Genomic DNA, 13,406 nt, shown 5'->3' on the forward strand with positions numbered 1-13,406 from the left:
AGTGGGGGTGGGGTGGGGTGGGGGTGGGGAGGGAGTCAGGGTATAGAAAATACACACTTGAACTCAGATTGCCAGATTCAGAGGCCATAGTTCTAACTAACCATTACACCATGGAACCAGCCATGGCTGTAGGCCTTATATATTTTAACCAGGACACAGACATAAAACATGAATGGGAGGGTTCAAAGGCTAAGCCTGAGTGGGCTCTGCTGCCCATGGGTTGGGATTGAAAAAGAGATCACCTTGTAGCAGAGGATGGTTTTGGATGCTGGACATCTGGGGTTATAGTTGTCTCCTCTGGGCTAGGTGTCCAGCATGTCCCTATGTGCCACTCTGCTGCATGTGGTGTAGGTTGTCTGACTCTGATGCGGAGCATAAAGAGGGCAGGCTCCTACAGAGGCCGATGGGGCAGGGCAGGTGTCATTTCTTTCATACAAAACTGCTTAAAGTGTTAAATCTTGCTGTTCAGCTTTATAACTTGAAAAACTGTGCACCTTCAAAAAGATAGAAACTGTTTCCCCAAGAACATTCTGGATATAAATCCTTTGAGGAAAAAATTCTTTGAGTTCCTGTTGCATCTTTTCATGTAAAAAGTGTCCATGGAACTTATGTTGCAGATAGCAAGATCTTGTCTCTCTCAAACCAACAGAAGCACCAAGATAAAGAAACCGACTGAAAGGAGTCAAACTTTAAGGATCAGCCAGGACACTCAAAGGACATGGCCACAAGGAATTTAAATGAACTATCTTTATGAGCAGGGTTCAAGGGAGTCAAGAGGCAGTAAGCACCCCAACACTAGCCACAACACTGGGTGAGCAAGGGTACCAAAGCAGTTTCTGGACCCTGTGGCATTTGAAGCTGACAGTGTAGGCACCAAACAGTAGCTGAGGCTTTCCTTAGTGGAGCGTGTGGACCCAGGCCAGGCAGAAGAGAGCTGGGAAGAGCCCCACTCTTTCTCCTGCCACCTCTCAGATTCTTGCCGGTGCCTCCATTGCATGCAGCCACTCAAGTCTTTTGCCCTCTAACAGGCTACCTGTTAGTTTTTGGAAAGAGAAGAGTAGAGATGGGTCTGGAGGGTAAATGGACAACACCTGGAAGGCCCAAGGAGACAACTATAACCCCAGATGTACAACTGCCAAGGGTGCTAAAGGAGGGATGACAATGAGGGAGGACCTGAAGTGAAGGCCTGGGCAAAGCCAGCTAGTCAGGACTTCTGCAGCATTAGTGATACACCCAGTAGGGCTCTGAGTGCAGGCCCTGGCTGAACTTCAAGACAGACTGGCAGTTGCCATGGGGGGATGAGGCTCCTTGAAATGCACTCATGGGGCTATACTGTGAGCCTGAATCTCCACCACAGGGGTAAAAGATATTGTCTGAGCCTGATATATTGAGGTATACACATACAGTTACAGATGAAAAGGGCCCCTGGGAGAAGACAGTAGAAACCCCTCTGGGCAACACATTTTATCAATGCTCCTGTACATTGATAAAATGGGACTCAATAAAACCAGACTGGAGAATTGGTGTCAAAGAGCCTAGCGAATGAGGCACATGGATGGACTTCTTGAGTGGGTCCAGAATATGAGAAGACTCACGTTCCACGTGGAAGTGCATCAAAGGTCTCCAGTGTGGGATAGCTCAATCATGCACAAAGTAATCTATAGATGCCGATCAGTCTTTCTCCATCCACCCACATGATGCTTCTCTAACCCTTGGACGGAAATAGCTGTGGGGATGAGGAAGGAGAGTAGGTCCAGGCTCGACAACATAGACTCCTCCCCCTCCACCCACTAAACCTGTCCTGGCTGTGACTCCTGCTTCCATGCTTTAGTGCAATGGTTCTCAAAGTTTTTGAAGTCGGGGCGCATTTAAAATCTTACAAATAGGCCCTGGCCGGTTGGCTCAGCTGTAGAGCGTCGGCCTAGCGTGCGGAGGACCCGGGTTCGATTCCCGGCCAGGGCACACAGGAGAAGCGTCCATTTGCTTCTCCACCCCTCCGCCGCGCTTTCCTCTCTGTCTCTCTCTTCCCCTCCCGCAGCCAAGGCTCCATTGGAGCCAAGATGGCCCAGGTGCTGGGGATGGCTCTGTGGTCTCTGCCCCAGGCGCTAGAGTGGCTCTGGTCGCAACATGGCGACGCCCAGGATGGGCAGAGCATCGCCCCCTGGTGGGCAGAGCGTCGCCCCTGGTGGGCGTGCCGGGTGGATCCCGGTCGGGCGCATGCAGGAGTCTGTCTGACTGTCTCTCCCTGTTTCCAGCTTCAGAAAAATGAAAAAAAAAATCTTACAAATAATTGTAGGCACACTATATGCAAATTTCTAAGAAATATATTATAATAAGTCAAATATTAAAGAAAAATATATAAAGTCCAAGCGTGCTTTTATGGTAATTAAATAAAATACGACCAAATTAAATTTATTCTGACATTAAAGAATATTTTTATGCTACATTTTTTGTTATGCTTTTTAGAATTTGTAAAAAACGGGTTAAAAAAATAAATAAATGGCCTGACCTGCAGTGGCACAATGGAGGGAGCATTGACCTGGAATGCTGAGGTTGCCAGTTCAAAACCCCGGGCTTGCCTGGTTAGGGCACATACAGGTGTTGATTCTTCCTGCTCCTACCCCTCTTCTCTCTCTCTCAAAATGAATAAATAAAATCTAAAAAAAAAAAAGTTATCTTTATATATATATATAAATTCTTAGTAAGATTTAGTAAATTCAGCAGGTCCTAGTGCAAATGTGTTAAGTCTTTTCATTCTTGTATTTATGAGAAACATGAACCTGATGTTTCCTAGCGATTTCTTCAATGTTTGGGCGTATATTTGAAAGGCAAACTCTCATTTCCTCGTCAATTCACTGAAGAATTCCTCTTTTTATTCTTAATTGTGTTGAGTGCAGAAAACCCCACCATACATATCATCTTAACTTTATACCAAAGGATAGAAGAAACTTGCCTCCAGTCTTTCTGGGGAACATGGGGGGTAGTGTAAACAATCCAGCACCACAGCTTAACAGCCTTTTGCAACCTAATCAGGCAAATGAGGTGGGGGGTTGGCATACTGTCAGCTTACAGCCAATTCTCCATACCTCTGTCCCCCAAAAATCTAAACTCCAAAAACCCTGCTGGTTTTTTGGTCCCCAACAGGCACATATTTCTCTGGAATACCATAGGGCGCACCAGTGCGCCTTGGAGCACACTTTGAGAACCACTGCTTTAGTGGCTAACAGTAAATCCCAATTCTGGTTGGTGGGGAGAGAGGGATCAGCCGCCTGACGAAAGGTGGTGTTCCGTTCTCCACTGATCCTTTCTCTGTGGGAGACCTGCGAGGCCACGTTGGAATAAACCTTCATTCCAGCCCTTGAGTTATCTGCCGATGTTCAGAGCCCACAGTCATTACACCCTACACAATATCACCAGTTTTACCACAACATCGACAGGCAATGGGCCTTTGCTGGGGAAACTAAATTTCTTTCCAGCTCCTCACCATCCATAGGTAGTTGCCCTAAAAAGGAGTGTTAGAGCCTATTCCTCAAAACCGTTTTAGAAGTGAGATTACAGAAGATGTGAATAGCACTTTTCCTCGCTTCTGAGAAGATACTGTCAGTTGCTTACAATGAGGACGTCACCAATTTTCAGCTTTCAGTGTCAGACTTGCAGGCACAGCCTCATTCCGTTCGCTTGCGAAGAAATGAATGGACAGCTTTAAGGCGCTGGGATGTAGCACACATGCCTTTCCCAGTTTTGGGACTGACAAAGCTACTTCCAACGTGCAAGGCTCCAGCCTGGGAGCTGACATCACATGGACTCCCGATCACGTGCTCTCATGTATGCCGGAGTCGCTGCATTGGCTCGTTGCCACCCCGACCCTCACGGGAGCGCGCACGTCCGCGCCTGCGCAGGAGGCAGTGCTGGGCGTAAAAAACTAGCGGGCGTGTTCCTCGAAAGGAACTGGGTCGGGTATCTCGGGGCGTGTGGTTTTCCCTGGGAGGAAGTCGAGGTGTATGCCAGGAGTCCCCAAACTTTTTACACAGGGTCCAGTTCACTGTCCCTCAGACTGTTGGAGGGCCGGACTATAAAAAAAAACTATGAACAAATCCCTATGCACACTGCACATATTTTAAAGTAAAAAAACAAAACGGGAACAAATACAATATTTAAAATAAAAAACAAGTAAATTTCCATCAACAAACTGACCAATATTTCAATGGGAACTATGCTCCTCTCGCTGACCACCAATGAAAGAGGTGCCCCTTCCGGAAGTGCGGCGGGGGCCGGATAAATGGCCTCAGGGGGCCACATGTGGCCCACTGGCCGTAGTTTGGGGACCCCTGGTGTATGCCATCTGTGGGGCACGCTAATTTACAGCCCGACTTCACCACCAGGGCTGTGTAGATTGCACCCTCGAGTTCCCCGCCCCCCCCAGACAGGGGTCCTGGTGCCCAGGTGCTGGGGCTCCAATTTCCTGTCCACATTCTGCCAGACTCCCCATTGCCCCACGCCCACTGTCTGGCTCGGGAACAGGGCACCCCAAGCTTATTCAGTTTGGAGCACCCTTGTTAAGAGAGTACAGCCTGACCAGGCGGTGGCGCAGTGGATAGTATCAGACTGGGACATGGAAGACCCAGGTTCCAAACCCTGAGGTCGCCGGCTTATCTGGCTTGAGTGCAGCTCACCAGCTTGAGTGCTGGTTTAGCAAGGGGTCCCTCGCTCTGCTGTAGCCCCCCCCAGTCAAGGTACATATGAGAAAGCAATCAATGAACAACTAAGACTAAGATGCCTCTCATCTCTCTCTATACTTGCCTGTCTGTCCCTATCTGTCTCTCTCTGACTCTCTGCCACCAAAACAAAAAAGTACAAAATTAGATACAAAGGCGAATGTTGATTAGAATAAGGAAAGTAATCACAACAAACAGCGAATTCTACAAAGCTAATACCACAAACTTCATACAATTAATAAAACATTTTGCTAATTAACTTTCTGTCATCTTTTTTTCCTAACCTTTTGAATGCAAACATTGATATGACAATGATTTGGTAGAACTTTTTATAACGTGAACAGAGAGATAATTCAGTCTTTGCAGGATTGATCAAATTTGGATCTTTATTAATCCTTTAGAAAAGACCATCAGCTTAGCATTCTTATTAGGGCCTTTTCTGAAATCCGCTGTGGTCTCAGAGTGGCTCATTATGAGTGTTGTGTCATTGTTGATAGCAATGTTTCATGTCAGATCTGGAAGAAATGGGAACTTCTTTCTGCATTTATGATTTACTCACCTTCGGTATTGAATCGCACACATTGTGCTTGTTTCCTTGCCCTTTGAGAAGGAGGCCGCTGTGTTTTACGTGATTTTTGTGCCCAGGTAACCATGTTCACGTGCTCTGTGGAGACCTTGTGATTTTTCGAGGGTTCTAAAGAGACTGATCTGAAAGTCTGTCTGGTGTAAGTGATGCCTCTCTTGTTGAACACCAAATACAAGCAAAACAGCACAGGCAACCGTTACTCTTGGAATAGGCTGATCAGCATCACATGGCAATTTTCCTGTTAAAAAATAATTCTTTCAAAACGTTTTGAGAAGCATCTCTGATTCGTTGTGTTTTTTTTTTTTTTTTTTTTTTTTTGTATTTTTCCGAAGTTGAAAACGGGGAGGCAGTCAGACAGACTCCCGCATGCGCCCGACCGGGATCCACCCGGCATGCCCACCAGGGGGCGATGCTCTGCCCATCCCCAGAGTCGCTCTGCTACAATCAGAGCCATTCTAGCGCCTGAGGCAGAGGCCACAGAGCCATCCTCAGCGCCTGGGCCAATGGAGCCTTGGCTGCAGGAGGGGAAGAGAGAGACAGAGAGGAAGGAAAGGGGGAGGGGTGAAGAAGCAGATGGGCACCTCTCCTGTGTGCCCTGGCCGGGAATCGAACCTGGGACTTCCACATGCCAGGCTGCTGCTCTACCACTGAGCCAACCGGCCAGGGCCTCGTTGTGTTTTGTTTTGTTTTGTTTTGTTTTTTTTCTCATTTTTCTGAAGCTGGAAACAGGGAGAGACAGTCAGACAGACTCCCGCATGCGCCCGACCGGGATCCACCCGGCATGCCCACCATGGGGCGACGCTCTGCCCACCAGGGGGCGATGCTCTGCCCATCCTGGGCGTCGCCATGTTGCGACCAGAGCCACTCTAGCGCCTGAGGCAGAGGCCACAGAGCCATCCCCAGCGCCCGGGCCATCTTTGCTCCAATGGAGCCTCGGCTGCGGGAGGGGAAGAGAGAGACAGAGAGGAAAGCACGGCGGAGGGGTGGAGAAGCAAATGGGTGCTTCTCCTGTGTGCCCTGGCCGGGAATCGAACCCGGGTCCTCCGCTCGTTGTGTGTTTTAATTGATTCTCTGCAATTGGGATCACAATTTTTGAAGTAATGAATTTCGTTGGGGGAACTGTTACTCCTGGAAACAGACATGATGAAGCCCAGTGCTCTATTAAATCAACAGACTTCAAAGTCTGTGGGTCTGGCCCCATGTGCTGCATCCTGGGTCACCATCATTTTCCTTTGCCTTTTTTGCTTCCTGTTTGGGAGTGCCCTGATTCTCATTATCTTTCATCTCTACGTTGTCACTTTCATTATCCATATTTTCTTTGCAATCATGATTCATTTCTGTTATTATTTTAACCATTACTGGTTTTAGTTCCATTGTGATATACTTTGATATTTTGAAGTTACTATTAGATTTTTTTTCTTTCCATTTTTATTTTTCCACTTTATATCTTCTGGCTTCCATTGCTTTTGGTAACAAGCCAGCTGTAATTTTTATTAAAGTTTTTCTGAATGTAATGTTTTTTTCTTTGTCTCCTTTAAGGACTTTTATTTTTATATCTGATTTTCAGCAGTGGGACGACAATATACCTATGTGTGTTTTCCTTTGAATTTGTCCTCTTTGGCGTTTGCTAAACTTTTGGGATCGTAGTTTGGTGTATTCTCATCAGTTTACGAAATTCTCACATAGTCTCTCTTTAAATAGTCTGCTCCATTTTATTTTCCCTTCCTTCTGGTGGACACTCAGTTTTATCTACATTAGAGCACTGATTATCTACACTCTAGCTCTAATATTCTTTTATGTAAACTTTTTTTCTCATTCTCATTTTTTTCCTGCATTTTGGTGGTGGTTATTTCTAGTAGTGTGACTTTGAGTGAAAAATCCTGTCTTCAGCTGCATCCAGTCTGACATTCAGCAAATAAAATGATTTCTTCATCTGAAATACTTCAAAATATTTTCTATTTATTGATTTTTTAAGAGAGAAAAACATCAATTTGTTGTTCCACCCATCCCACACCCATTGGTTGACTCTTGTACATATGTGCTCTGACCCGGGAGTGAACCTGGTATACCAGGGTGACACTAACCAACTGAACTACCTGGCCAGGGCTTCATCTCAGATAGTTTAGTTTTTTTCTTTATTCCTGGTGTGTAGCACTTATGCCTAGTGTGAGACCTTTCTGGTGCCTCAACTGGTTGCCTGGGTTGTACCAGTGATAGGGTATCAATATAATATACAAATAATAACATTTGTGTGTGTGTGTGTGTGTATGATTGCTAGTACACCACATGTAACCTATTTTCTAGATTTTCTTTAGCACCCCCACCCAGGGATGCAAGAGAACTACTGAAGCCAGATGCTCCCATACCCTTGAGGAGATGACTGGCACCCAAGAAGCAATAAAGATCGCAATTGGATTGGAATGCCATGGAGAAGAAATTACGATCTTGGGAACTGGCCATCCTGCTTGATGACTCTTACAATGCTGGGGACCAGCTATCTTACTTTATGACTAACTGCATGCTCTCCATTGTACTAACCTCACATGAAAAAAAGTATATAATCAACCCTTGCAACTGAGACTGTAAGGCAGGCTTTGGGCTAAGATATGCTGCCTGTCTTCTCAAGTTGCTGGCAATCTCTTTTTATTTTATTTTCTTCTTCTTTTTTTTTTTTTGGTATATTTTTTTCTAAAGTGAGAAGCAGGGAGGCAGAGAGACAGACTCCCGCATATGCCCGACAGGGATATACCCAGCATTCCCACTAGAGGGCGATGCTCTGCCCATCTGCGACATTGCTCTATTGCAAGCAGAGCCATTCTAGAACCTGAGGCGGAGGCCACAGAGCCATCCTCAGTGCCTGGGCCAACTTTACTCCAATGGAGCCTTGGCTGCAGGAGGGGAAGAGAGAGAGAGAGAGAAAGGAGAGAGGGAAGGGTAGAGAAGCAGATGGGCGTTTCTCCTGTGTGCCCTCGCCGGGAATCAAACCCGGGACTTCCACATGCCGGGCCGATGCTCTATTACTGAGCTAACTGGCCAGGGCTGCTGGCAGTTTTGACTAAAGATGTCTATTACCGCTTCAGACTCAGTCTCTGCTAATTGGCTATTGCAGCAACGGGTGACCCGAACCCCAGACTGGTTGTAGTCTGGTAACACCAGGACCTCTTCCCTTTGCTCTAACATCATCTCCCTGTGCTAAGAGCTCTCTGCTGTGTCTGTTCAGCTCTCATGTGGCACCTGCCACCAGAGAGGCTCAAAGAACAGTTAGGTTTCTGTAATAAAACTTCCTCTAGTTCTGCTTATTTATATGTACACATATTTGAAAGAATAAGAATAATATTGATTTTATACCCTGCCTCATCACTATATATCTATATATAATCTATATCCACCCATCTGGGGCACTGCTCCATTGCTCAGCAACCGAGCTCTTCTTAGCACCTGAGGCATCTCTCTCTCTCTCTCTCTCTCTATACACACACACACACACACACACACACACACACACACACACACACATATATATATATGAACTAACTGTTGGGGAGAAAATAATCCCAGACATTAAGAGATAAACCTCTAGACTCAGCGGCAGCCACTAAGCAGATCGGACTTCTCTCTTGTTCACGCACCTCACACGGCTTCCTCTGCAAGCATGTCTGATAAACCCGATATGGCTGAGATTGAGAACTTCGATAAGTCAAAATTGAAGAAGACAGAAACGCAAGAGAAAAACCTGCTGCCTTCAAAAGAAACAATTGAACAGGAGAAGCAAGCTGGCGAATTGTAATGAGGCACGCACCACCAATATGCACTGTACATTCCACAAGCATTGCCTTCTTATTTTACTTCTTTTAGCTGTTTAACTTTGTAAGATGCAAAGAGGTTGGATCAGTTTAAATGACTGTGCTGCCCCTTTTCACATCAGAACTACTGACAATGAAGGCTGCACCTGCCTCTCTCATCCCATGGGCCTGTCTGGCTGGCAGGGAAGGAAAAGAACCTGCATGTTGGTGAAGGAAGAAGCTGGGTGGGACAGTGAAATCTAGAGTAAAAATCAACCTGGGCCAAGGTGTCCTGCAGGCTGTTAAATGCAGTTTAATCAGAGTGCCATTTTTTTTGTTAAAATGATTTTAATTATTGGAATGCACAATTTTTAATATGCAAATAAAGTTTTAAAACCTGAAAAAAAGAGATAAACCTCTAGTATATATAATTTAACTTTTTAGTCTTAATGAAAACTTGCATTATATTTATATTGCTTTGATCAATTATGTATTAATAATAGTTGTAATACTAATTCAAATGAGGGGAAATGTTTTTAGCAAAAGACTATGTTCACAAGAAACTGCAAATTAATTGTCTCTTTCTCTCTCCCTATCTCTCTCTCCAGGGATAAGAGAGTCATCAATAAATTATGTTCAAGTATAAACACTTTTTGTATTTAGATGAAAATTTGTGGGGGATTTTGAATGAAAATGAGTTTAAGAGAAAAGAATTTAAAAGAACTCCCGACTGTTAACCAAGAGATTGTTTATATGTTTATAAAACTTATGACAGTGGGTTTCAAATCACAATGGCTCCATTTGATAAATTTAAGGAATGATGTCATGTTTTTTTTTCAGAGTCAATATTTATAATATTTGAGAAATTACATTCATTGCAATTATTTAAATGTGATGAAAAATTTTGATATTATCTTAATGTGGGGGGGCTTACAAATGTGCACAAAATTAGTTTATTGAGTAATTATGCAAAATGCTTTGAGGACCGTGGGTCTGGCTACCCTTTTCTGTCACCTGAGTCATCACAAGAGACACAAATGGTCTGCCTGTTTTCCATTTTGTCCCCAACAGCAAACAGGTTCATCTTTTTATTTATTTATTTTTATTCAGTGAGAGGAGGAGAGACAGAGAGACAGACTCTCACATGAGCCCACACTGGAATCCACCCAGCAAGCTCACTGGGGGTGAAGCTCTGTCCATCTGGGGCATTGCTCCATTGCTCAGCAACCGAGCTCTTCTTAGCACCTGAGGCAGAGGCCAAGGAGCCATCCGCAGTGCCCTGGGACCAACTCACTTCAACTGAGCCATGACTGCAGAAAGGGAAGAGAGAAAGAGAGAGAGAGAGAGAGAGAGAGAGAGAGAGAGGGAGATGCAAGAGGGGGAGGGGTAGAGAAGCAGATGGGTACCTCTCCTGTGTGCCCTGACCTGAAATCTAACCTGGGACACCCATATGTCAGTTGGCTTTGCCACTGAGCCAACCAGCCAGGGCCAGGTTCATCTTTTTAAAAGTTAAATTAGGTTCTCAGTAATTTCCCATTTCAGTTAATACAGAATCCAGTATATAGCAAGCCCCTGAAACGTTCCGTGGTTAAATGCTCCCCTCTCCTCATTCATGGGCATTCTCCTCTCTGGTCCCCTCACACTGCCTTACAGTACGCACTGTATATTTATTCCCTTCAGCCAGATAAGCACCTGGAGGCAGGTGCTCTGCTCTCTTCCCGCACCTGTGTCTGCCATGTATCAGATGCTCAGTACACATCTCCTAGAATAGATGAAACAATAGACCTTCGTAAAACTTGGGTCTGGGTCTCTTCCACATGTCTGTAGCTCCCTGATGGAAACAGCAGCGACGCTGCCTAAACTCTCAAGCATCTGCTAGTGCTGCTCTTCCCCCCTGTCACCACGGGTCCACATGCTGGCTTGCTTTTGGCCTTCCTTCTTTCACACATGGTAACTCTATATTGATGCAATATGGCTGCTTTGCTTGCTCACTGCTGCGTGTCCAAATCTGGCCTGTGCCTCGTATACAATGGATGCTTACTGAGAACTCAGAATGGATGGAAGGCCCTGTGCAAGCCCTGCCTCTGCTCTGGAGCCTCTCTGACTGTCCCAGCCTTCAGTGACTCCTTTCCTTTTTTTTTTTTTTTCCCCCACAAGGACAGAGAGAGAGTCAGAGAGTGGGATAGACAGGGACAGACGGGAACAGAGAGAGATGAGAAGCATCAATCATCAGTTTTTCGTTGCAAGACCTTAGTTGTTCATTGATTGCTTTCTCATATGTGCCTTGACCACGGGCCTTCAGCAGATCAAGTAACCCCTTGCTCAAGCCAGCGACCTTGGGTCCAAGCTGGTGAGCTTTTGCTCAAACCAGATGAGCCCACGCTCAAGCTGGTGACCTCGGGGTCTTGAACCTGGGTCCTCTGCATCCCAGTCCGCCGCTCTATCCACTGCACCACCGCCTGGTCAGGCGACTCCTTTCGTTTTAAGAACCTTGAGGTCCTCATCATTTCTACTTGCATAAGGCCTGGCATTGCCTATCTTTTTATCCAGGTGCCTAATATCTACAGTAAGGATACACCTGGGATACATTAGTGCAGTACTACAAACTCATCCACTTTTTGTCTGCAGGCCTGGGTTCCTGCATATTGCAGACACTCTGTGCTGATGAAAACATGTCAAAAGTAGGTGAATGTTTCTAGCAGCTTTGTATAGGTTTGTTAACAGCAGATAACACGTGCTCCAATCACTATCAATAAATTTATCTCAGTGAAATTCCCAAAAGCCAGGTAGAGTGGTGCATGTGTTGGGTTATGTGTACTAAACACAAAACAAGAGCACAGCACCAGGATGTCAGAGACTGGGACAACACATTCTACAATCCCTTTGTCAACAGTGACTTGGAAACATTTGATATGCTTAATCGTATGCTCTTTCAATTGACTGTGTATTGTTTTTATTTTTATTTAGTTTTTAGAGAGAGGAAGGGAGAAAGGAGAGAGATGAAGAGCATCAACTCGTAGGTGCAGCACTTTAGTTGTTCATTGATTGCTTCTCATACATTCCTTGATGTTGGGAGTGGGGGCTCCAGCTGTGCCAGTGACCCCATGCTCAAGCTCAAGCTGGCGAGCCTGCATTCAAGCTGGCAACCTCAGGGTTTCAAATCTGGGACCTCAATATCCCAAGTCGACACTGTATCCACTGCACAACTACCAGTCAGGTAATTGTGTATTTTTTTAAATAAAAGGTTTCCCCACTTATCATTTCCATACTTGTCTCAACACCACCTAAAACCTCCCCAATATATGAGTTAGTATTTAATGAAACTACTGTATTTTTTTCTGTCTACGACATTCTGTCATACTATGGTTCAAAGCAGTTTGAACTCTTAGAAACTTATACTATAACTGCAAACACATCTATAGCAAATAACACATGCAAATGTTACATTCAGAGGAACACAATAATTTCCATTTCTTTTAGAATGAGTATTTACACACAAAAAAAAAGAATTAAAAAATGCACCAGCTGTCCGGGTTGCATCCTGCCAGGGGCCTCTGTTCAGATCTTGCTCATGTTTTCTTTCTCCTGCTCAGTTTAAGACCAGCTTCTCAATTCTTTCCACTCATGCTGAACATCTCCTGTTTTTTTTTTTTAATCTTTTTGTTCTAATTGCTCTTCATAATTAATCAGCAAATAATGGAGCACCGCGATGACCGCTAGCCCTGTAGATGGGGGCCACCACGTTGGCAGAATGTGGCAGCTCCTCTTGGACCTCATGACAATTCCTTGTGTGGACCTCGTGGTCCACCATGCCTTCTCTAGCAAAAAATGAAGGGGGCAATTTATTGTGGTTTATCAAATTCACACTTGGAGCCCACGCTGCTACTCCTGGGACTGACATTCCTTCCCTCCATAGTCCCCGTTTTATAGGCTGAATGTATTTCCTGCTTCTGTACCACTCCTTAAAGACAGGTGTATTGTGCACAGAGTCCCAGTTGTGTACGGAGAGCGCCCGCAAGACTGGCCCTGGGTGCTGCGCTCTAGTTCGGAGGTGTCCAAGGTGCCCACGCGCATCTGCAGGGTTTTCACCGATTACGACACATCCGGACCATGACATTCATGATGTTGGGGGCATTTGCTAATTAACTGTGGTTAAAACTGACTATATGGAAACTGTCGCTGTTAGATGGTCTCAGACAGTAACCAATGGTTAACTAGAGCTAGCAGTTCCCCGCTGTTGGAGACTCTGCGGAAGACAGCAGAGACCGGGCACGCTGCAGCCCATGGGCGTCAGCCGGCGCGTCCCACCCGACGGCGGAGCAG

The 13,406-nt window shown here is 45.5% G+C and overlaps 1 protein-coding gene across 1 annotated transcript; it reads left to right on the forward strand.

Moving 5' to 3' along the window:
- The first annotated feature begins 8,953 nt into the window (after positions 1–8,953).
- Positions 8,954–9,450, forward strand: LOC136308089 (thymosin beta-4-like). Its single transcript, XM_066235250.1, has one exon. It carries the CDS (start codon positions 8,954–8,956, stop codon positions 9,086–9,088), a length of 135 nt encoding a protein of 44 aa, XP_066091347.1. The 3' UTR covers positions 9,089–9,450.
- The last annotated feature ends 3,956 nt before the right edge of the window (positions 9,451–13,406 follow it).

Source organism: Saccopteryx bilineata, chromosome 6, assembly GCF_036850765.1.
Source record: "Saccopteryx bilineata isolate mSacBil1 chromosome 6, mSacBil1_pri_phased_curated, whole genome shotgun sequence".
Lineage (NCBI taxonomy): Eukaryota > Metazoa > Chordata > Mammalia > Chiroptera > Emballonuridae > Saccopteryx > Saccopteryx bilineata.